Here is a 22,934-nt window from a genome sequence, read left to right as displayed (position 1 = left end):
GTATAATCACAATCGGGTTGAATTTAAAAATACTGATTTAAATGCAAAAATATTTTAAATACACACTCTTTAAAAATAACCAAAATATTTATTAAATTATTAGTGAAATTTTTCATCGTAAAATATTCCGCGCTTCAAAAGCGCGGGTCAAAATCTAGTTATAACTTAAAACCTTACGACCAAACTACGGACATATGCATAGTTCACTTCTCACAAACAAGTTTAAGAAAATAACATATAAAAATTAAGATAGATAAAATAGAAGGCAACATTACATAATATGGATATGTTTCATGTGATGTGTGTGGATCAGAAAGAAGTGAATGTGCTTTTTTAGAAAAAGATCAATATGAAAACGGACTACTCTATGATTTATCCTATATAACGTGCCCACTATTTAGCTGGAAATCACTTGGAGACGACTTTAAGGTACGCCTAAAAATCTAAAGCTAGACACCAGACAAAAGACTTTCTATTTTCTTTAGGATATTTTTCTTTTTAAAATACTACCTTCGTTGTTCTTTATTAAATTGAATACTTCGAAGTATCTTACACGAAATATCCGTCTCTAACGTTAATTCTTCAACTGTATACTGTATAGAAAAAGATGTCATTATTTTAAACGAAACAAAAAGGATAAGAGGTGTAGCAAATGCACATGTGAACTATTCAGCACTAAATGCATTATCATGTAAGTATATTTATAATGTATAGTATATAATATGGCCAAGATTTCAAGCTGCCTGAGATTAATGCTGCACCGATGGGTGTGCAAGTTAAACATAGACACAGTCGTCCACCGCTAAACAAGGATCTCACAGATGAGCATTTCACTAAATGACATCCATTATATTCCATTTAAAAATAAATAACTAAAAACGTTTTGTTTTGTTTAGGTATGACAAGAGATGCAGTTTCTGTCTATTAGAGATATTTCAGGGTGTGTTGGAAAAAAAAGGACATACTAAGAATCAATAATTAACAAAAAATCTAAGACTAGTTACCATTCTACGAAGCTAATATCTTTGAAAGCTTGGACACAGAGATGATCACATCTCTGAAGGTGATCTCCGGTAGCTTCTCTGGCAAATCATCGCCGCAAAACAACTTATTTTCCCTATATGTCCATAGAGGAAGCAACAGTCAAAATTTCTGATAAATAAAAATTAACATTCAAAATGGGCCTTCCACTTATACACCCTAAAGGCCCACCATCCAGAAAGCATAAGCATTTGGGCATTGCAATAATGCAAGTGGTTAACGACAGAGACGAGTCAACGTACAGTATAAGAGCCAATAATTGATTACCTTAGTCTCCTCCCTCATCGAAGTCTTGTAAACTCTCTGATTTCCTTTCTAGTTTCTACATCCATCGAGACTAATGGGAGAAGGCAAAACGCTTCCTACTTATTTCTGCAGAAACTGTGAAAATCCACTAGCTCTCGGTGAAGATCTCATCTCCAAAAAATTTGTGGTAATAACAAAATTGTGAAGATTTTTTTTTGTGGGTCTAAATTATGAAGATTGTTTATACCGAAGTTTTCACTTTTCATTTCTTATCCAACTTTTTTGATCAACTATCCAACTTTTTCTTTTTTTGAATATGTTAAAATGGACATAGGGAGCTTCAGGGCCAGCGTTTATGTTTTCGCATGCGATGAACGTGGTGATTGGACCGAAGATTGAGAGGAAACTAATAACCGGATCCTACGTGGTGGCAGATGTGATGTGTGGTAATTGTGGTGAGACGTTGGGTTGGAAGTATGTGGAGACCTTCCATCTTAGGCAGAGGTATAAAGAAGGCATGTTTGTGATCGAGAAGCTCAAGTTGACCAAAAAGCTTTAGTCAAGGAAAGTGATGATCATGTGTATATCCTTGTTTATGGATGTGAATATATTGGTTGTTAATATGCCTTTTCCCAAACTCTTAAAGAGGGAAGATCCGTGTAGGAAAGTGATGATCATGTGTATACTATATCCTTGTTTATGGATGTGAATATATTGGTTGTTAATATGCCTTTTCCAAAACTCTTGAAGAGGGAAGATCCGTGTAGGGTGAGAGAACCCTCTTACTCGCTTATTGGTTTATTCCAACTGAAAAATTAGTAATAGCTTACCCTCAACCGTAATGGTTATGAACTATGAACCTTTTTTGAAAAACAAAAAGGACCGGCATATACATACCACTCTCAGCTAGATTTTTTTCTTTAAATAGATAATGACTAGATAGAAGTATAATATAGGTGAAGTTATTAAATTTGGAATGGGTTTCATGGTCAAGTGGTAGTAAACATGTCCATGTCCAGAACGCTAACAAGTTTCAATTTCGATCTTCATACTATGCGAAAGTAAGTCAGATTATTTGTTACATTATTCTATTTATCTAATGAGGATATAGATCCATGCTTTAAGATTCATTTAAATATCCTGAAAAACGAATCTATTCGCAAGTAAATTTTTTTAAAAAGATTATTAAATTTGTAAAAGTAATTATTTTTTAGCTAAAGAAAAAAGAATTATAATTTTTTAATGAAATAGTAATGCATGTTGTAAAATTACTCTGTTTTAATATTTATGAAAAGATATAAAATAAAAAAATATTTCAAAATTATAAAAATAAAACTTTTCAGTTTTCACATTTCCATTTCGCATCACAGCCTGCTCTTTCTTTATTCATTACTTCCACAATACCCAGAAAAAGAAAGTCGTAAGATAGTCGCTTCACGGCGTGATCTGATCAGTTAGACCAATTAAGATCAAAAATTTCTTCCAACTCCACCTTGATCTCTCCGCAGCTATCTTTCTTCCTCGTTGGCTCCGTTAAACCCTAGTAAGATCCTTCAAAGTCGAATCCCTTTTCGTTCTGATTTTTCTCCATCTAGTTGTCAAACCTGAATCGTAATTTTCTCTCCGTGAATATCTCGTTTCGTTTACCCTACCAAATGTATTATTGTGTATTTTTATATTCCTTATGACTAGTAATAATACGATTTGTTTATTGAATATTTTTGAGGTACGGTACTATCGTGTAGAAATTGGAATCTCTCATCCTGCACGCTAAACACCTGCCCACTCTTCTTATCCTTTTGTTTTCTTCAGACATTAAAGCTTGGAGCTTGACGAACTACTGATTCTTTTAAGGTTCCTCTTGTCCTTTAGAAATTATATTTTTCTTGTTTCTATGTGGTATCTAGCTTATGTTAATGGGTTTCGATTTGTTTTTCGATTTATGATGAAAAGGTGAGAAATTGACTGATTTTGTTTGGAGAAGTTGATCACGCCCTGAAGGTGTTTGATAAAATGGCTCAGTCAGTTGGTCCAAGACTCTACAGTTGCTGTAACTGCAGGAACCATGTGGGACTTCACGATGATATCATCTCTAAGGCTTTTCAGGTGAATCAGCTTAATCATCTCTTTTGCTTTGATTGTATCCCTTATGGTTTGATGTAGAGACTAAATGGAGAATCACACTAACACTACCAAATGCTATGAGAATCTGCTTATCTTCCAGATTTTAGGAAAAGCCTTGACTTTGTTGTCCTTTCTACTGATCAATGCTAATGATCAAGAATGCATTTACCCCACCAAGTTACCTGTGTATTGGTGGCTGTGAAACCATCCTCTGAAACAAACACATAAGACTCAAAGAAGTAGCCTTTTTACTCATAAACAACAAAACTAGTCATTCTTTTGAATATTCTTGTAGTTGGATATAGATCATTTCAGAAGAATATGACATTTCATGTTTGTCGATTGTGAATACCATTTACAAATCAAATGCCTGACCTATGGATCTTAATTTATCAGGGAAGAACCGGGAGAGCCTTCCTCTTCTCCCACGCAATGAACATTGTGGTAGGGCCTAAAGAAGACCGACACCTGCTAACGGGTCTCCACACCGTGGCTGACATATCTTGTGCTGACTGCAATGAACCCTTGGGCTGGAAGTACGAGCGAGCCTACGAGAGTTCACAAAAGTACAAGGAGGGCAAGTTCATATTCGAAAAGGCTAAGATTGTCAAGGAAGAGGATTGGTAGTGAAAGCCAACATGTTGAATTCATTATTGGATTGACTCAAAAACTGTACATAGATATAAAAAAAAACTTGGCTTTGTCGATTCCAATCTTTATGGATTTCACAAGTCGTCATCATCATCATCATCATCATCATCCATTTTCCGGTTCATTGTCTCTCTCTCTCTGCATGTTGTTAAATATTTAAATAATGTCAGTGTCCTGTGTTTAAGTGAATGTTTTGTATATTTTACCTTAATAGCTATGTATATATGTTCTTCGTTCAAGCCTTCTCTATCAATAAAGTTAAAGTCAGGCCTTCCTTTGTAAATAATAAGATTCTAACCTAAAGATATAATAACTCACAAAGAACCGCGTGCAGTTTTCTCCTCAAGAACCTTAAATCGACTTAGACAACTTGCTGTTTTATGTCTACCACAGCCAACTGATCGCCGTTTCTTTAACGAATTGGCAACGAAAGCTGAGCAATGTGATTGGCTGCATAGAGAGAGATAGAGAAAGCGATGTATCTGAAGAAGCCGATATGGAGCGATGGCGCGTCACCGGCGCCGGAGAATCCATCGGAATCCGAGATCGGTGAAGACACAGACGCGGCGACGATGGTAGTCGAAGAGCTGGTGACGTCACTCAACACACAGAGACTCTACAGGGAGCTGACACTATCCCTCCGAACAGGGTTACGCGACGCTCGCGCCGAATTCTCCTTCCTCCGCATCCGCGGCCTTCGATCCCTTCTCAAAACTCTCCGATCTATCGCCGAATCGGATTCCATCATCCGCCTCTTCTCCCACACCCAAACCATCTCCGATCTCCAACGTCTGAATTATTCTTAATTTTCGCCCTTTTGGTTTTTGCCGTGTTTGTTATCTGATGATGACGTGGATCCTCGTGATTTGATTTTTTTTTTCTCGCAGTGGTTCCGGTGCTATTTCGACATTCATTAAAAGAAGCGGAGGATGATAGAGTGACGAGCTTGGATCACATATTCAGCGTCGAGCCGATGAAGATAACGAGTCCTTCTACTGATGACGAGGTCGCGGTTGCTCTCAGGGTTCTTGAAGGATGCTGCCTCCTCCATCCTCAGAGCACTGTTCTCGCTCATAAACACGGCGCAGTTCGCGTAAGCCTCTCCTTTTTTTTTTAATATCTCATCAGAAGTGATCACATATCATGGATCATTCTGTTGATTCTTTATTAGTTAGTTCAGTAGTTGATGTGATGATGATTCAGGTGTGTCTGTGTTTCAGGTAATGATGAATATATTATCAACACGAGGAGTACTTGAGCAAGGTGCCTGCTTAGATGCCTTAATCTCAATATTGCTGGATTCTTCAGCAAATCAGGTGGTAAGTATTTCAGCTTCTCTGTTTTGTTAATCGGAAAAGAAGTAGAGAGCAGTTTGTTTCTGTCAGTAGTAGAAACCAATGTAACAAACTGGTTTTTTGATTTAAGCTTTCAGTTTTCAGCACATATCACAATGGAACAAATTGGCTTTTGGACTTCAGTTGATTTTTTTTTATTAGTAATTTCTGATTTATCCTTTCTGGTAAAAGGATTTTGGAGCCTGCAATGGGATTGAGGAGGTTGCAATGCTCATGCGGGACAAACAAGCTGATGAAAATCTCAGGTGGAATTTCCTTTACAAGTTTTTCTCCTCTCATTTTTCCAATAGAGTCAGCCGTTCCCTTTCTGTTCGAATGATTAGAGTAGGTTATGCTTTATCGCGGTATCTACAGGATACAAATTGCTGTCAACAAAGATTCTGATCTTGACGTTGTCAGTTGATTTTAGATCGATTTTCATGTCAAAATCATAGAATAGCCTTTGCATTGTCTAGCAATCTCATGAATTCTCAAGACTCTCCAACTCCTAAGGTCATTGGTAGTGGTATCAACAACACCGTCCACTCTGTGTCATAAAATTTTCGTTTTTTTGGGCTTTTTGTCATGTTATATTGTTCTTACTGGATCACAGGTTAAGATGCGGAGAGTTCTTACTACTGTTAGTTGGACATGTGAATGGGAAGGATCGATCACCCATTGCGAGTGTAAATGAAGACATCAGGCGTCTTTTAGGTGAAAAATCCGCTTCTTTAATATGGGCGGCGAGTCAGTTCGGTTCAACAGGCGACCCTGAACAAAGAATCACTGCTCTTCACATCCAGGCTGGGAGAGTGCTCGAGTCCCTTGACTTGTACTAATTGTCATAACCTCTTTTTGTTTATTTTTCATCCTCTTTTTACATAATGAAAAGATTAAATGTGTGTAAAACTATCCAAACTACTCAAATATCATTTCCTTGCCACTAATCTTCGTACCTTGTATTGGCCTCTCACATTATATTTCTCTGGATCAAATCCTTATTTTTCACCATTTTAATTTCATGCATCAATCTCAACGCACTGGTGTCATTCTCTCGCCTACAAAAATATACCATCTGAAAAATGTTCTTTAATCAAACTGAGTGTGGGTCATAAACTCTCGCCGGCCCATAATGCCTCCTTCCACGATTTGAGGCTATTTTGTTTTAGCGAATCCTAGATTTTGACGGAAATACACTTTTTGTCTTTTCTCGCTGTCCATAACGTCATAGATCTGCTAACTCCCGGAGAAGAAGAAGAAGAAGATGAGTGAGGAAACGGCGTCGTCCGCTTCTCCGGCGAAGAAGAAGGAGAGTTTGGGGTGGATGGAGTGGATGAGAGGATGGAGCAGCGTTTTCGGGGAGATTCTCTTCCAGAGGATCACTGCCTCTCATTTGCAGAACCCTCTCCCTCTTCCTCCCGTCAACGACCTCACTTGCATCGTCACTGGATCCACCAGCGGCATTGGCCGCGAGACCGCTAGGTTTTCCGTTACTTCCCTATGCTTCTTCGTTTGACTTCCGATTCACTTACCAATTGCGAGTTTGAGGACTGCTGAAAATATTTCCTTCTTCTGCTTCTTTGTTGGCAGGCAGCTTGCGGAGGCTGGTGCTCATGTTTTGATGGCTGTGAGGAACACAAAGGCAGCTCAGGAGCTGATTCAGCAATGGCAGAACGAGTGGTCTGGTAGAGGTCTCCCACTTAACATCGAGGTATTATTATCTTATTATTTCCTATGATATATATTATAGTTAGGCTGTGACTGTGAGTATTAGCATATGTGAATCGTTTTGTACGATAGAAACTCCAAGCCATACGTGATCTAGTTAGGCTGTGACTGTGAGTGACTAAATTAGACGAGTACTTACTGGTTTGTTACATCTAAGGTAGCTGATGATGATACTCTGTTTTCTTTTTGTAAAGGCAATGGAACTTGATCTTCTTTCACTGGCTTCTGTCGCGAAATTTGCCGATACTTGGAACGCTCGTTTAGGACCGCTCCATGTTCTGATCAACAATGCCGGCATTTTTGCTATGGGAGGTTGGTTTCATTCATTTCCCTTTAGCTATAAAAATCATTGGTTTCCTGTTTTCGCCATTCATTATCATCAATATTCCAACTTGATAGAACCAATTAGTGAGGAATGGCATGTATAGTCGTTGATTTTGAGCCTAGTCTCTTCACAAATTATTGTTAAAAAGGTTCTTTACTAGCAAGCTACTAGGTTATGGAACTCTGTCTGATGGGTTTATTTTTTAAATGATTGTCGCTACATTTTAAGGAAAGAAACAACTAAAATGATATGCTCTCTAAATTGTGCAGAGGCGCAAAAGTTCTCAGAGGATGGATACGAGCAGCACATGCAAGTAAATCATTTAGCTCCATCGCTTCTTTCAGTGCTCCTTCTGCCCTCACTAATCCGAGGTTCTCCTAGCCGAGTCATTAATGTGAATTCCGTGGTAAGTTGATTACTAACTCTGCAGGGTCCAAGAATTTGTTCCCTAGTTATCTATGCTCTTTGGTATGAGTAAAATGTTGAGGAATATATGATTTATATGTATATTTCATGATTTGAAAAGCTCTGGTCTTGTCAATTGATTGCAGAGCATATATACGAATTATGTAGGTTCTCTCTAAATCACTGTACTACATATTCATTTTTTTTATATCAATAGTAGAGTCTTGTTACTGAAAAGCGAAAGAAACCCAAGCTTACTGAAAGTTTTTGACCCAAAATATAATACAATGACCGGATTCTACCACCTGTATTCATAGATATTTATTTCCGTGAAAAATTGTGTCATGGCTGTTTGTATGAAAAGTAGAACAACTTATATCTATCGTCTCTGGTGATTATTTTTTTCATGCAAGATAATGGTTGTCGGATTCATTTTTTCAGATGCATAGTGTTGGGTTTGTTGACCCGGACGACATGAATGTTGTTTCTGGTAGCCGTAAGTATTCAAGCCTTGTAGGATACTCGAGCAGCAAGCTTGCCCAGGTGAGCATACCGTAATGGTATTTAATATTTCCTTCTGCAAAGTTTTGTTTTGAGTTTTTTAAGAAACAGGTGACTTAGTCCCATCATTTTCCAGATTATGTTTAGTAGCATTCTTTTCAAAAAGCTGCCTCTGGAAACAGGAGTTAGCGTCATATGTCTATCCCCTGGTGTTGTCCTAACAAATGTGGTGAGTGTTAGCATAACTCCATTTAGTTACAAGTACAGGATGTACACCCATTCTGTTTTCTCAGAACTTCATTTGCATTAAAATTGCCTTTTCTCTGTTTTTAATAGGCCAGGGATCTATCCAGGATTCTTCAGTTTCTGTACGCCTTGATACCTTATTTCATATTTTCACCCCAAGAAGGTTGTAGAAGTACTCTCTTCTCGGCCACAGACCCTCAGATTCCAGAGTACTGGGAAACACTAAAGAACGATGATTGGCCTGTTTGTCCATTCATCTCTCAAGATTGCCGCCCGGCAAATCCTTCAGAAGAATCACACAACACAGGAACTGCACAGAGAGTGTGGGAAAAGACACTAGAGCTGGTGGGTCTTCCTCTCGATGCAGTTGAGAAGCTCATAGAAGGGGAACATGTCAAATGCCGTTATGGAGCTCAAGAAGAGTAGTCTTTTAAAACAAAATTCCACAGGTTGAATGTCAAATCAAAGGGGTATTGAGAAATAGCTTCTTTTTCTTTTGTTTCTTTTAATGTGCGATACAGTGGGGACTAAATCCCCTGTCCCCAGACATGTGGTTTGCTTAAGAAAAGGACAATGATGGGTGTGAGAATGATTGATTGTTGGTTGAGAGGCATGCTTGAGCTGCCATTCTATGGCTTACTTGTAAGTCTTTTTCAAGCGCATCTGAGTTAAAAGATATCCAGTAGTGTGGTAGCCTGGTCTGGTGGGTAGTTGTTCATGTATTTATACAAGTGAAAGCATCTCTCTTAACTCATGGACAAAAGTGATAAAATCCCCCTTCCGATTTTCGAATGTTTCTTGCTTAAATGAGTATTCCATGGAAGTGATTCTCACTCGCATATGAGTTGGTTTCGTCTCTTCATGAGATGCTCATCTAAGCAAGCAACGTTTGGAAGTGGAACTATTTAATATTGTGGATGAGTTTTATCTTTTCCTTGTAAACACAGAAAAGGGAAAAGGATATAGACTTTTGGTGCCCACTTCCACGTGAATCTAATGCGTTCAAGTTTGTGGACTAGCTTTTCTTATGCGTATGGATACATATCATTTAACGTGTCGTATGATTCAAGCCTTTAAATCATCCACACCATGCACGTCTCCTCATTTATCTTCCACCACCACACTTGACATTGAATTCAATTTTTCTAGTTGGTTAGGTCAGGTAAGAAAAAACGTTTAGGGCACAAACAACACGTACGCTTCTTCACCAGTTTAGACGCTTTTGTGATCTGTCGTCACTCGTCGCCAAGTGTTTTTTTTTTTAAGGTTCTGGCGTCTTTTTAACTTTCAAAAAAAAAAAAAAAGTCTTAAGCGCATACAAGGAAAAAGAATATTGAAGCAGAGTTAGTTCCTTTTTGTCTCCCCAGATCCATAACTCTCTGTTTTGGATTCCTAGGGTTTTAATAGTCGTCGTTTGTTTTCTTTCAATCATAAGAAAAAAAATGGGTGATTGGGGTCAGCTAGCTCAGTCTGTGATCTTAGGTTTGATCTTCTCTTACCTATTAGCCAAACTCATCTCGATCGTCGTCACGTTTAAAGAAGACAACCTCTCCCTCACTCGCCACCACGATCCCGAACCGGAATCGAATCTTAAACCGGAGGTTGACTCGCGCGGCCGCATCGTCGAACCGTCTACAGGCGAGGCCGACTCGCTCATCGCGGAGCAGGGTAGCTCCAGAGGCGATAGCGTCGCTGGTGGTGACAGCGAGGAGGAAGAAGAAGAAGACGATGATGATGATTGGGAAGGCGTCGAGAGCACGGAACTCGACGAGGCTTTCAGCGCGGCTACTCTGTTCGTGACTACCGCCGCCGCGGATCGGCTGTCGCAGAAGGTGCCTAGCGAGGTTCAGCAGCAGCTGTATGGATTGTATAAGATCGCTACGGAAGGGCCTTGTACTGCTCCTCAGCCTTCTGCTCTCAAAATCACTGCTCGTGCCAAGTGGTATCTCTCTCTCACCTTCTAGATTTTTGTTCAGTTGTTTACTTGAGATGGATTTGTGTTCTTGAGTGTATCTTGATATCACCTTAGTAGCATATTTGACTTATGCTGGAGACCATGTGGTGTTTCATTGGAGTAACACGTTTGAGATTGTTTATGGTGGCTTTTGTACTTTGTTGTAAGAGTGAATTTTTCATTGATTGGAACTTGGGAAGTTTCTATTGATCTTGTTCTTCTCTTTCAGGCAAGCATGGCAGAAACTGGGTGCTATGCCTCCTGAGGAAGCGATGGAGAAGTATATTGAGATTGTCACTCAGCTATACCCAACTTGGTTAGACGGTGGCGTGGTACAAATCTGTTTTCCCTTCTTTCCCTTTGTTTCTTTTTTAACTGTCTTTGTTTGGACTGTTCATGGTGATCTTTCTCTGCTCTCTCTCTCTCTTGTGGCCTACCAGAAAGCGGGGAGTCGAAGTAAGGATGAGGCGGTCTCTAACTCAGGAGGAACCATGGGGCCAGTTTTTAGCTCATTGGTTTATGAAGGAGAATCCGAAAATGAGTTGTAAGGTTCTCCTCTTGTGTTCTATTACATTACATCTCTCTTCCTTTAGTTCTCTACTTGATTGCTTAGTATCTAGATCAGATTGTAATTATCACATTTGTTCGTGAAACGGGCTACTATTGTGGACAACGAGCGCTCATGGAACTTGGAAGATTTATTCCTTCTTCTGTTTTTTGTATCTCAGGAAAATTGATGCCATCCACGAATTTGCTAGAGAAGGAGAAGTCGAGAATTTGCTTAAAAGCATTGAAAGCGGCATTCCTGTAAATGCAAAAGGTTAGTCTCTCTGCTTTGTTTTATTCCAGTCTCTTACTCTTGGACTTGCATTCTAATTCCCCGTAAAACTCCAGACAGTGAAGGTCGCACACCATTGCACTGGGCTATAGACCGTGGTCACCTCCAAATTGCTAAGCTTCTGGTCGATAAGAACGCTGATGTGAATGCTAAGGTGAAATTTGACAACATCTCACCCTCCCTAATTATATTCACAGTACCAACATCTTTATTCTTATATGTTCTTCATTGGTGACTCTGTTGAACAGGACAACGAAGGCCAAACCCCTTTGCATTACGCTGTTGTCTGCGACAGAGAAACCATCGCCGAGTTTCTGGTGAAGCAGAAAGCTAACACAGCCTCTAAAGATGATGAAGGTAACTCACCACTCGATCTCTGTGAAACAGACTGGCCCTGGCTCCGAGACTCTGCCAAGCAGACAGACTAAAAACCAAATTACTAACCACAGAGATGCCCGCCCTCTTCTCTACTTCTGCAATGTATATGATGAAAGTGACTTAGTAAGAAAGCTCTTCTTTTAAAGTTCAACTCTCATATCTCCACCATATCGTTTCCAACCGTATCTCACTTGCATGTTTCCAAGTCTTATATTGCAACTATCTTTTGTGTCCCTCTTTGTGAAACACATATCGTAACCGGTTTTTGTTGGTTTGCTATATAAAGAGAGGGGTTTTTTTTTTTGTTTCTTGTCATTATTTGGATAACCGACTTTGGCGTGTTAACAATCAATGGCCATTGAGAATTACGGATTAACCTCAATAAAGCAAATACGAAAACAAAATTAGCAAAACTTCGTGGCCCGCCCTTTCATCCTTCTGTTTCCATACAACCCCGCCTTGAGCTACCGGAAGATGGCCAAGGTGGTGGTTTACACGTTACTGACCACCATCTTCATTATCGGCGTCCTCCTCTTCCTTACTCCTTGTAAACACAACGAGGCTCAATCCGTTGAGGCTCTCATAACACGCCGCCTCGGACGCCGGGTTGAAATGCCCGTGTTCGACCCTCTCGTGACCCGAATCGAGAGGTTGTCTCATGAGAAAGAAGCGAGCACCGTCGAGGCTGTTGTGAAGGAGGAAAAAGATGATATGTTTGATGAGTATTTTGCGCCAGACAGGAAGTTAAACACGACGATGAGGATCAAATTCTTGTTTCCCCTGCTTGACGGTTCACCTAGAGATGGGTATGTGAGCTTGAAAGAGCTTCAGACGTGGATGATGCAGCAGACAGAGGACAACATGGGTTACAGAACCGCCAACGAGCTTGAGTTGCAAGATAAAGACAAGGATGGTGTCATAACCTTCGAAGAGTATCTGCCTCAATTCTCTAAAGAAGACATTGGTAATTAATAAACTTATATATTTGATTAATTAAACACACATTTTCTGAGATCTTTCTTCTTAAACATACAAATAATAAATGAAAACAGAGAAAAATGAAAAGGGTCACGGTGGAGCTGGTTGGTGGATGGAGCAATTCAGGAATGCTGATTTTGATCATAATGGCTATCTCGACATCGAAGAGTTCAACAAGTAATTAACGTTTTGAAATATCTCCATTTCTTCTAGTTAATATCCTCACATCCAATAAATAACTGAATAAAAATTTGCAGTTTCTTGCACCCTGAAGACAGCAGAAACGGAGATGTTCAAAGATGGGTTCTACGAGAGCGAATGACGTAAGAACATTTTATGAACATACTTCTTGATTGCATGAAGCTTAGAAAAAGTGACGTGGTACGTGTACTTGTTTAATGTATAACAGGGGTATGGACACGAACGGTGATGGGAAGCTAGAGTACAAAGAGTTTGTAGGGAACGCATACGAAATGTACAAAGAGTTTGCGAAGTTCGAGACGGAGGAAGATGAGAATGTGCCAACGGCTCAGCTTCTGTTCGCGGAACTTGACAGAGACAAAGACAGGTTCCTCGTGGCCGATGAGCTTCGTCCCATTTTACATTATCTTCAACCTGGTGAGCTGAGTTATGCCAAGTACTACTCTACTTTCCTTTGCCACGAGGTGAGTCTCTTTTCTCCACCAAAATTTCATATCTTTGAAAATACATTTTAGACCTTTTCTAATAACAGATTTGTATTATTATTTTTTTATATTGTTCTTCGAAGGCGGATGAAGATAAAGATGGTAAACTATCACTAGAGGAGATGTTGAACCACGAAGATGTGTTTTACAAGGCAGTTCATCACGAGGACTTGGACGATGACGACTACTTTGATCATGATGAACTCTAAACTTTTTTTTTTTTGGTGTGCTTTCCTTAAAATTCAAGCAAAAGTTTTGTTTAATTGACTTCCCTCTTCTCGTCTAGATTGGTTTTGAATCGTTTAATTCTTACTTTTGCTGATTATTCGTATGCCACTAGTTGTCCTATAGCTACAACATGTATAATATAGGCAAATTTAACAGTGTACTTATGGTATAACAAATACAAATCCATTAAAGTTCAAGAGCTTTATTTTCAAAATTATGAGAGTATAAAATTATAAATTAACAAGATCTCGAACACATGTTTTGAACAATTTCTAAGCAGATAGCACGTTGTTCTCAAAGCAAATCTCAAGAAAGAGACTCCCTACCTGATTAGACCATAATACATATGCCTACAAGAAATGTCAAAAAGGTTTTGTGTGATATGATAAAATGCATGTCAATTTATGCTTAAAAATATGTCAAGGGGGCAAAAAGCTTAAAACCACCAACTGTTGCATAACAACAACAGTAGCTGCGGCCTGAATTTAATAGTTGAATACTTATGGATCATCCCATTTTCAAACCATAATTGTTTCAAACTTCATAAAGCCCAAAGCCAGTCATATGCTCATCAAAGCAATATGGTTTTTCCGTATGGTTTTATGGAATTTGTATAAAGGCTATACATCATAGTGACTAGTGAGTTTGTCAAACCCCCCAGGTTTTGTCTTGGCTCGTCACCAGTATGTGTCATATTCGATTATACTACTATTATTTGGAAAGGTTACTGTAATATTCTCATGTCTGCAAACTAAGTTGTATATACTGAGGAATATATTAGTCTATAAACTAGAGAATTACAAATAAACTGGAGAGATTTGTTTCTAAATATTGGAAGAACTCATCCTTGGAAGATTCTCTTGCTTACGCCTCCATGGAATCACTTGCTTAAACCCTTTGTAAACCCTTGCCTGCGTTTTAAATTATGCAATAAAATTTTCCCAAAAACATTAGCTCTCTATCTCAAATACAGAGGAGATTTTAGAACAGAATACGTGATGAGAAAAGTTAGCAATGGCGTGAAGCTGGTTCCTAAACGTACCAAGAAATCCGATTTAGAGTGAGAAAGATTCAACAGGCTTCCTTTTCTTCTAACTCTGCTTATCTTCACCGTTGTCCCGCCACCGTCGCAGCAGCAACCGTTCGTGGAATGTGAAGAGTTGGAGCTACACTCGGTTTGTTTTTCGCTTCTCCATATCACTGACAAAGACCGGCGAGGTATAACGTAAGGGCCATCAAGAACTGTGGTCGGGGATGGCTCATCCGCTGTGGCTGGCGAAATCAGCCTCGGCGGAAGCTCAAGGCACCTCACGACTCCTCCTCCTCCTCCTCCGGCGTTCTGCTTTGACGCCGGAGGTTTATTCTCATCTGTTACGCGAGGCTTTCCAGGAGCTTCCTCCCATAGAAACGGCACTGATCCGGCGATGTTCACAGGCGGCGTCGCTAAGCCAGGAGTATCAGCTGCTCGGTGTAATGGAACCGAGAACAGAGGAAGCTTAGGAGTCTCACAGAAGCGTTCTTGATCATCAAACTCAAACTCCATTGCTTTTTCAGAGTAGACGCCTCTTTTTTTATTAATATTTTTATTTTTGCTAAAAAGAATACAAACTTTCTTTGACGTTGTAAGAATAAATGGTTTGGGATTTAAATAGAAGAAAAATGGCAATTGTGATGACGAATAATGTGAGGATTTGTGTATTTTATTTGACAAAAAAAAAATATTTATGTAGGGAAAAGATGTAACGTTAGAAGAGAAAATAAACAAAACGCTCCTTGTGGGTTGTGGCGCTTTTTATTCACGAGAATCGGGTCAGATCACAAGTGATGTGAATGGTGATGAAATGAGTTTTGCATATGGAAAAAGAGCTGTTGATTAAGCAGAGTGAGAATATTAGGCGCATGATCATATTGGCCTTGTGAGTTCTTGCAAGTTTTGACAGTTCATGCATCTCCTAACGTCGTTGAGTTCCTCCGAAAAAGGTCGTCTTGCCCAGTGGCGTAGCCACGTGGTGGGGAGGGGGTCAGTTGACCCACATGAATTCTACAAATAAATGAGTTTAGCTTATGTACTACTGATTTTGGCTGGAACATTTGGTTAAGATCTTTTGCTTTGACCCCCATGACATTGGTTCCAAACTATACTTTGATCCATTTTAATTTTTCTTTAGTAATATTACATAATTATTTTAGTAAATAACCCCTATGAGAGATCACGCTGGCTCCGCCACTGGTCTTGCCAGTTTCGCCCCAAACGTATACACTATATACATGCTAAACTTTCAATGAATGTAACGTATACACTATACATGCTAAACGTCTTGTTCAAAATTTTAAAATAAGTTGTTTCCACTGGTCTTACGTACACTGAACGCGCTAGAACGATTTGGTCATGTTGAACAAGCCATTCAAGTATGGGATGATGGGCAGTTCGGTACCATAATTTTTTTTTGAAAGATATTTCAGTTTCATTGTATATCTCAAAGATATCTGTATATATAAAGTAAAGTTTTCTCTGCTTCCACGTCTTTAAATAATTATATTATAACTATATATAAAATAAAGGGCTTTTTGTGAAATAGCTAGGAAAAAATGAAAATTAGTTTTGCAGAGAGAAGGTAGAGAGAAATAGAAAGGAAAAAAGAAAAAAGTGTGTGATTTTAGTTAGTTAATGAATTAGTGTTTTTTTTTACTCACCTCATGTCCTCATCTAATTTCTCTAAAATAAATTTTGGCAAAAAAAAAACTATATATAAAATAAAGTTTTTTCTCATGCGAAATTGTCATATCATTAAACAGTACATTAGATGAGAAATCCACCTAACAAATAACAAAAAAAAATCAAAACAATAAAATACATTATATGTCAAGCGTAGATCGGACCGACACAGTGTATCTATATTAGTTAGCATTTCTTTACTAATTAGCTAAGCGGAGAAATTACAGTACTATCTTGTTTTGAATTACACCGGTCGTAGTACAACTACCGCAATCATTTTGAGGTATATATGTTGATCGTGGCAGCTAATCCTTCTTGTTTCCTGAATACGATCTAATAGGCCTAAACCTTTCTTAACTTAAGGCTCAGTTATCATTTCATTCTTTTTGTGTGTGTTCATTCCATTCATTTGACCCAACAACTAACGGAAGAGACTAAATTGTACATGTGAAGAACTATGGATTTCTTATTCAGTATGTATCTGAGAAATTCTGTGCTTCGTCCAACTCAATACAAATTGATATTGAAATGAAAGACTGATATCTTTACATATAAATCGAATCATTTTCACTTCTTATTTGGACATTCCTAATAGTACATACAGTTATCTATAAAACCGTACCTTATGTTAAATAGTTTTTTTTTTTGTATTCTCAAATTAGTTTCATTTTTTCTTCCGTTTTCTACTTTGGGAGATTGCAGAATCACAAGGCACAAAGGAGCTTCCGGAAGTAAAGAATTGGCAAAGCTAGAAAACGACAACGACCGGTCTGCCAAGTCCGTGATGCAGGGTCAAAACATACTACTTTGATAGACAAACAAAAAACGATAATATAAGAGACCCGATGGAGTATTTAATCACGTCTTGTGCTAATATTAAAGCATTTGCATATGCAGACACCGTGACCTGCGGTCAAATAAAGAAAGACCTCGTCAATATTTTTGAAGTGTCTAAATGAATGCTTAACAGGTCCTAATTTAGTTTCGTTCCGTATTTATGTATTGCAAAAAAACACGAAAACAAGTTTTGAGGCTTTTTGATAAAATTGCAGTTAGTAAAAGACTATTATTTGTTTAGTGGTCTGATTGGTAATGGCTGTAACTTTAAAATTATTGCTGTATAAAAAAATATGTAGATTTTTTGCTATAGTTTTAGATTTTATTACTGTAGGATTTTATGAAAAGTACTAAAAAATTGCTTTAAATATTTGGCTCTGCAGAATACTTATACAGCTGTAGTTTATTTTAAGAACTGTGGTTCTAAAAAATAAATTAAAACTTAATTACTCTGAGTTTGATAAAACTTAATTACTCTGAGTTTGATGCTTTAGAAATGAATGGAGCTGTAGAAACCCCCACAGCAACTACCAATCACAGTCAATCTCAACAAAAATCAAACACTCAAATTCCAATTGTAATTTTCTTATCATTATGATGATCACTAAATTTCGTAATTTTTATTACTAGTCAACTCAAATATCTAGTACTAAACAATATTCCAAGTCAATAATTTTTTTTTTAAAAATAAACCATGAAAAAATTCAATATGGTAATTTCTTACAGTTTTAGGCCAACTAATATTAGGGTCAATTGATATTAAGGTATATGGCAATTAGTATTAGGGATAATAAACAAAAAGACCTTCCTCCTTAGAATACACTACTATTAAATGTCGAACAAGTCAACGACAACAACTAACCTAGAAAAACATAAAAGTGTTACAAGAGAGAAAATTTTACTTCTAGTATGAGCATTGCGGGTGTAGCAAGCTTCTTGAATATTCTTATAGTTTGTGGTTTAAAAACCATACGAATATTAGGGAATACTTCTTCAGTTCTACTATCTTGTTCTCAGCTGAAACTACATCTTGACCAAATCATTCGATCCGTATCAAAGAAGAGAAATTACTTGTTCTGTGACCTGTGTGTCACACCATGCATTTTTTTTTCCGGTAAACCTCACCCTCCATTTCACTGTACAAATTGAACTCTCAAGCTCCAAAATGTAAAGCATAGACGCTTCATGTACTCGATCAGCTAGTTTGTTATCCTTCTTTACATGCATGATCAATGATCTATTCAGTCTACGTACAAGTAAAGACTATAGAGCGTAAACAGTTTTAAAAAAGAAAAACTAGGATACTGATATCCTCGCGTGGATTTTGTTGTTGTTCAATGCTATTATAAATTTATAAGTATCTTTACAAAACATGTAAAAAAGAAACTTTTCATAATTCAGTAAACTTTTTAATGAAAAGAAATCATTTTCTGATATATAAAATGTAATGTGTATATACTGTAGATATTTCGATGCTTTAAATTTTGAAAGAAAAAACTATAATATATATATATTCTGCAATGTTAATGTTCGTGTGAATGAAGTATAATCATATCATTAATTACCTACAAAGTATACATTCTGGATCATTATTTTTAAGACTAAACCTCGGTCATTATTTATTTTTCCAATTTGTGGGTCTTTGTTTGACCTCACGATAAATTAAAAGACTACGACTATGAAAAATCACATGATAGAAATATAATACATCAAAATATAATATAAATAAATAAGAATATGACATAGGAAGCAACTCGTGAGCATATAAATAAGTGTCCCCTGGTTATCCTCCTTTACCATCATCAACTCACCACCGGCTTCGAATGGACCCAACCGATACCCATTCCCAAGAGCCAGAGGGTGATTTTCAGTGTTCGAATCCGGCAGGAGACGAAAATTTTGATCACTCGGCGGATGAATTAACGAGCCAAACCCATGTTTCTCTCCCGAAAGTGACAGAAGATAACAAAGAAACTAAGTGCGGTATGGGATCAAGTTTTTAGTTTTAAAACATTTTGAATTCGTATATTAACTTGTTTAACAATTTGTTTAAAAGTTTCATATGCATATATACACATATATTCTTTATATATTTATTACGAATTTGATTTTTTGGGCCGCCATTATTGTTGCTAGAAAACATTATAGAAAAAATTGTTTCTCAACTTTTAAAAAACAAAAAGTTTATTTGAAATTAATATCTAATGTCGATAGTAAACCATGCATGTATAGAATGCATATCATGCATCGGTAACTAAGCTTGCCCAATGTTGATATCGCATTTGCATGGACGGTAGTAGATTTAATATTTAAGGAGTAGTATTTTTCAGAGTTACATCACACTGTAATCTGGTTGGGAGGGAGAGTTTCATTTAATTCCTCATTTAAGCGTATATACGTATGTACTATGTTGATTGCTTTTGTATATCAAACCAAATAAGTTGGATGATGTATTGAACTATTTTCACGTGGATTTTGTATTTTTAAAACTGATAGTTTTGGGTGTTAGAGAGAATAGTGGATATTACTGTACACCTTTATCGGGTAGACAATAAGTGACTGTGTACACCTGAAGAAACAAGAAAACTATAAATTATATATATATAAGCGGAATTAGAACGTCAAATTTAGTATTTTCTTTTTTTGTAAACTAAATTTAGTATTTTCTTCAGTCCAACTTTGTTAAAATATGCCGTAGGAACCGATACAACAGAAGAAACGAGCAGTGACGATGATAGATCTGAAAATGGATATGACGTGGGTAAAAATGGAGAAGATGAACATTTGGAGAAAGACAAAAAGGGAAGTCGGAGCAGTGTAGAAGTCAAGAAAGGTCCTGAAGATGTACTGAAGGAGATACAAAAGACTCATGGTCTATACTGTCCAAACTGCACTCACAACATCACCGGAACTGCTAAACTCTTTGAAAAGGGACAAGAGACTTTACCTTACAGCAACGAGAGATTCGTATTCGCCATTGTTCTCTCCTTCAAGTACCCTTTCATTTACCTTCGATGGTTGTGTAACAACGCCCCAGGTATGCATATATATACACACATTAAACATATATGTTGAATGATGATAATGATAATGAATGATGTCGAATAAATTTAACATTCATTCAAAAAAAAAAGATGATGAATGATGATGCTCAAATACTGTTTCTTGATAATTTGTAGAGCCAGTCACACCCACCCAGCCTGAACCTCTTCCTCCTCCTGAAAGTATGTATTTTTTTTTTTTTTTTTTTTGGAACTCCATACTTTCAATTAAAAGAAGTTAGTTGGGAGCATTAACAGCATCCTCAACCACTAGATTGTCAAATACAAACAAGGCATCTTTGGCCAGGCTATCAGCTAGCATATTTTTCTCCCTAGAGATCCAACCAAAAGAAACAGAATCAAAAGCTTCAGCAAGAGAAACAATATCCGAAACAACAGAGTGGATTTCTGCTATACTCAAGCCCGAGTTCAGACAATCGATGAGCTGCTTGGAGTCCGACTGCAGCTGGATTCTTCTGAGGTTAAGACTTTGGCAGGTAAGCACCGCCTCTCTCAGAGCTAGGCCTTCCGCCATTAATGGAGATGCTACAAAGTCCCTACGCTCGTTGAAATCTTGGCGCTGCGGGGAAGATAACAGAGTCCAACCTAGGCCTGCAGCATTAGTCTCCCTATTCCACGCCCCATCAGATCTTACCACAAGCACATCTGGGGGGGTTATCAGTATCGGGACTCCTTTCTTTGCAGAGATACCGATCTCTGGCTTGCTGTTGTTACTTCATTCCCTGGCTAGTTTAATTGCTGCAGACAGAGTATCTTCAGGGGATGCAGAGAAACCTTCAAAGACAAGCCGGTTCCTTGCTTTCCACAAGGACCACAAGATCCACAAGAAAAGCGAGCCAGAGGCAATACCCGAAGGAGGCAGACAAGGTTGATTACACAGGTCCGGCCATACCGAAAGCAAATCTATGATTCCTCTATAATCCTTTTCAGTCACAAAAGGAGCTAGGAGCCAAACCTTTTGTGCGAACCGGCATTGGAATAGTAGATGATTGATAGATTCATTTTCTCCGCATCTCTTGCAGCGAGGATCCGCATCGATGTGCCTTTCAACAAGGCGTTCGCCTACTGGTATTGCTCGCTTGAGAACTCTCCACGCGAAGTGCTTCACTTTTGGGGCGCAGTCTAGCATCCAAACATTCTTCTTCCATTTGAACTCTGCTTCAGCAGTGGCCATAACTTCCTCTTCCTCCATAGCGATATAGTAACCAGATTTGGATGAATACTCTCCGGACTTTGTTCCTAACCAGAAAAGCCTGTCTGGAACCCCAGTAATGCTCGGTTTCAACACTAGGATTTTTTCTTCATAGGCAGGGAGTAGCAGCTGGATCTTGGCTCTATCCCATTGCGTTGAGCCCGCTATCATCAGGTCCGAGACAGAGAGGTCCGAACATTGCTCTGTAGGTGGTCCCATAGGGCGTTCTTGAGAGCTTAAGTTGAGCCAAGGGTCTCGCCAGATGTTGATGGAGCAGCCATCTCCAACCGCCCAGCCGATATTCTTTCGGAGAAGGTCACGTCCAACAAGCACTCCGCGCCATCCATGAGACATAACTGAAGATTCTTCAGCTAAAAGGAAGGGCGAATCAGGATAGTACTTTCCTTTTAGCACCTTGCTCAAGAGGCAGTCCGGTCTTTCGAGTAATCTCCATCCCAATTTAGCAAGCAAAGCATCATTAAACTTCTGGAAATCACGCATGCCAAGACCTCCAGAAGCCTTAGGTTGCGCCATACGGTCCCAGGAGATCCAAGCCATCTTCTTTGTTTCTTCGTTTTTGTCCCACCAGAATCTTGTAACCACTGACTGGATGCGCTTACAAAGAGATACCGGGAGCTTGAAATAAGACATAGAGTACGAGGGTACGGCCGAGAGAACACTTTGTACCATGACCAGTTTGCCAGCCGAAGAGAGGAACTTGGTGGACCAGCCTCGGGCTTTTTCCTGGATGCGACTAATGATGGAGGAGAAGATGTCTCGTTTCCTTCTACCAAATTGTTCCGGGAGTCCGAGGTACTTCCCGACACCTCCCTCTTTTTCAATTAGGAGTGTGCTCTTTATCAAATCCTTCAGAGCCCGCGGAGACCTCCGAGAAAAAGTAATGGCCGACTTGTCTTTGTTAATTGACTGGCCGGAGGCTGCTTCATAACAGTCCAAGATATTCTTTAGAGCCTCGCAGTTCTCCTCCGTAGCGCTGAGGAAGAACATCGTATCATCCGCAAAGAGCAAGTGGTTTATTCTAGGGCAGCCTCTCGCGACTTTGATTCCTTGTATTAAACCACTTTCTTGCGCTCTGTTACATAATCCCGAGAGGACTTCACTACACATAATAAATATGTAGGGAGAGAGGGGGTCGCCTTGGCGAATCCCTCGGCTCGGTACTACCTTCCCTCTAGGCAAGCCGTTAATGAGGAAGGAGTATGTAACAGTCGATATACACTGCAGAAACATCTCAATTAAGCTGCGGTGGAATCCCAACCGAGCTAAGACCAGTGCAATAAAGTCCCATTCCAGGCGGTCATACGCCTTACTCATGTCAGTCTTGACAGCCATCGAGCATCTCTGTTCCGCTTTCGAGGTCTGTAGGAAGTGGAGTACTTCGTGAGTGATAAGAACATTGTCGCCAATAGCTCGACCCGGGACAAAGGCCGATTGGTTCTCGGA

The 22,934-nt window shown here is 38.7% G+C and overlaps 8 protein-coding genes across 10 annotated transcripts in view; 6 read left to right on the top strand and 2 right to left on the bottom strand.

Moving 5' to 3' along the window:
• Positions 1-1,298: 1,298 nt before the first annotated feature.
• LOC130508142 (protein yippee-like At4g27740) lies at positions 1,299-2,018 on the top strand. Its single transcript, XM_057003399.1, has 2 exons — positions 1,299-1,474; positions 1,622-2,018. The coding sequence occupies exons 1-2, from the start codon at positions 1,382-1,384 to the stop codon at positions 1,844-1,846; spliced, it is 318 nt and encodes a 105-aa protein (XP_056859379.1). The 5' UTR covers positions 1,299-1,381; the 3' UTR covers positions 1,847-2,018.
• Positions 2,019-2,648: 630 nt separating this feature from the next.
• On the top strand, positions 2,649-4,251 carry LOC130508141 (protein yippee-like At4g27745). Of its 3 annotated transcripts, none has more exons than XM_057003397.1 (4): positions 2,649-2,830; positions 3,100-3,141; positions 3,241-3,393; positions 3,808-4,251. In XM_057003397.1, the coding sequence occupies exons 3-4, from the start codon at positions 3,301-3,303 to the stop codon at positions 4,036-4,038; spliced, it is 324 nt and encodes a 107-aa protein (XP_056859377.1). In that variant the 5' UTR covers positions 2,649-2,830; positions 3,100-3,141; positions 3,241-3,300; the 3' UTR covers positions 4,039-4,251. The 3 variants fall into 3 exon arrangements, with proteins under 3 accessions (XP_056859377.1, XP_056859376.1, XP_056859378.1); XM_057003396.1 differs by having other exon boundaries at positions 3,033-3,141; XM_057003398.1 differs by having other exon boundaries at positions 3,014-3,141.
• Positions 4,252-4,479: 228 nt separating this feature from the next.
• On the top strand, positions 4,480-6,407 carry LOC130508140 (uncharacterized). The gene is made up of 5 exons (XM_057003395.1): positions 4,480-4,851; positions 4,950-5,155; positions 5,283-5,381; positions 5,589-5,662; positions 6,010-6,407. The coding sequence occupies exons 1-5, from the start codon at positions 4,539-4,541 to the stop codon at positions 6,233-6,235; spliced, it is 918 nt and encodes a 305-aa protein (XP_056859375.1). The 5' UTR covers positions 4,480-4,538; the 3' UTR covers positions 6,236-6,407.
• Positions 6,408-6,506: 99 nt separating this feature from the next.
• Positions 6,507-9,240, top strand: LOC108842761 (dehydrogenase/reductase SDR family member FEY). Its single transcript, XM_018615780.2, has 7 exons — positions 6,507-6,878; positions 6,987-7,107; positions 7,319-7,436; positions 7,719-7,855; positions 8,296-8,397; positions 8,492-8,584; positions 8,692-9,240. The coding sequence occupies exons 1-7, from the start codon at positions 6,661-6,663 to the stop codon at positions 9,025-9,027; spliced, it is 1,125 nt and encodes a 374-aa protein (XP_018471282.2). The 5' UTR covers positions 6,507-6,660; the 3' UTR covers positions 9,028-9,240.
• A 134-nt stretch (positions 9,241-9,374) lies between these two features.
• Positions 9,375-12,072, top strand: LOC130508139 (acyl-CoA-binding domain-containing protein 2-like). The gene is made up of 6 exons (XM_057003394.1): positions 9,375-10,543; positions 10,785-10,887; positions 10,996-11,099; positions 11,284-11,375; positions 11,450-11,547; positions 11,642-12,072. The coding sequence occupies exons 1-6, from the start codon at positions 10,044-10,046 to the stop codon at positions 11,819-11,821; spliced, it is 1,077 nt and encodes a 358-aa protein (XP_056859374.1). The 5' UTR covers positions 9,375-10,043; the 3' UTR covers positions 11,822-12,072.
• A 154-nt stretch (positions 12,073-12,226) lies between these two features.
• LOC108842764 (uncharacterized) lies at positions 12,227-13,862 on the top strand. The gene is made up of 5 exons (XM_018615783.2): positions 12,227-12,735; positions 12,824-12,926; positions 13,007-13,072; positions 13,159-13,414; positions 13,519-13,862. Exons 1-5 carry the CDS (start codon positions 12,246-12,248, stop codon positions 13,642-13,644), a joined length of 1,041 nt encoding a protein of 346 aa, XP_018471285.1. The 5' UTR covers positions 12,227-12,245; the 3' UTR covers positions 13,645-13,862.
• A 468-nt stretch (positions 13,863-14,330) lies between these two features.
• On the bottom strand, positions 14,331-15,372 carry LOC130508138 (uncharacterized). Its single transcript, XM_057003393.1, has 2 exons — positions 14,706-15,372; positions 14,331-14,574 (listed from the first exon to the last, which is right to left on the bottom strand). The coding sequence occupies exons 1-2, from the start codon at positions 15,204-15,206 to the stop codon at positions 14,488-14,490; spliced, it is 588 nt and encodes a 195-aa protein (XP_056859373.1). The 5' UTR covers positions 15,207-15,372; the 3' UTR covers positions 14,331-14,487.
• A 5,123-nt stretch (positions 15,373-20,495) lies between these two features.
• LOC130508716 (uncharacterized) overlaps positions 20,496-22,934 on the bottom strand; it is a 3,515-nt gene continuing 1,076 nt past the window's right edge. Inside the window, exons 3-4 of the mRNA XM_057004361.1 lie at positions 21,025-22,850; positions 20,496-20,886 (exon numbers count right to left, since the gene is read on the bottom strand). Of these exons, the coding sequence (XP_056860341.1) occupies positions 20,496-20,886; positions 21,025-22,850 (2,217 nt within the window). The remainder of the gene's footprint in view (positions 20,887-21,024; positions 22,851-22,934) is intronic.

Source organism: Raphanus sativus, chromosome 2 (genome assembly GCF_000801105.2).
Source record: "Raphanus sativus cultivar WK10039 chromosome 2, ASM80110v3, whole genome shotgun sequence".
In the NCBI taxonomy this organism is placed as follows: domain Eukaryota; kingdom Viridiplantae; phylum Streptophyta; class Magnoliopsida; order Brassicales; family Brassicaceae; genus Raphanus; species Raphanus sativus.
This window is presented reverse-complemented; position numbering and strand designations above follow the sequence as displayed.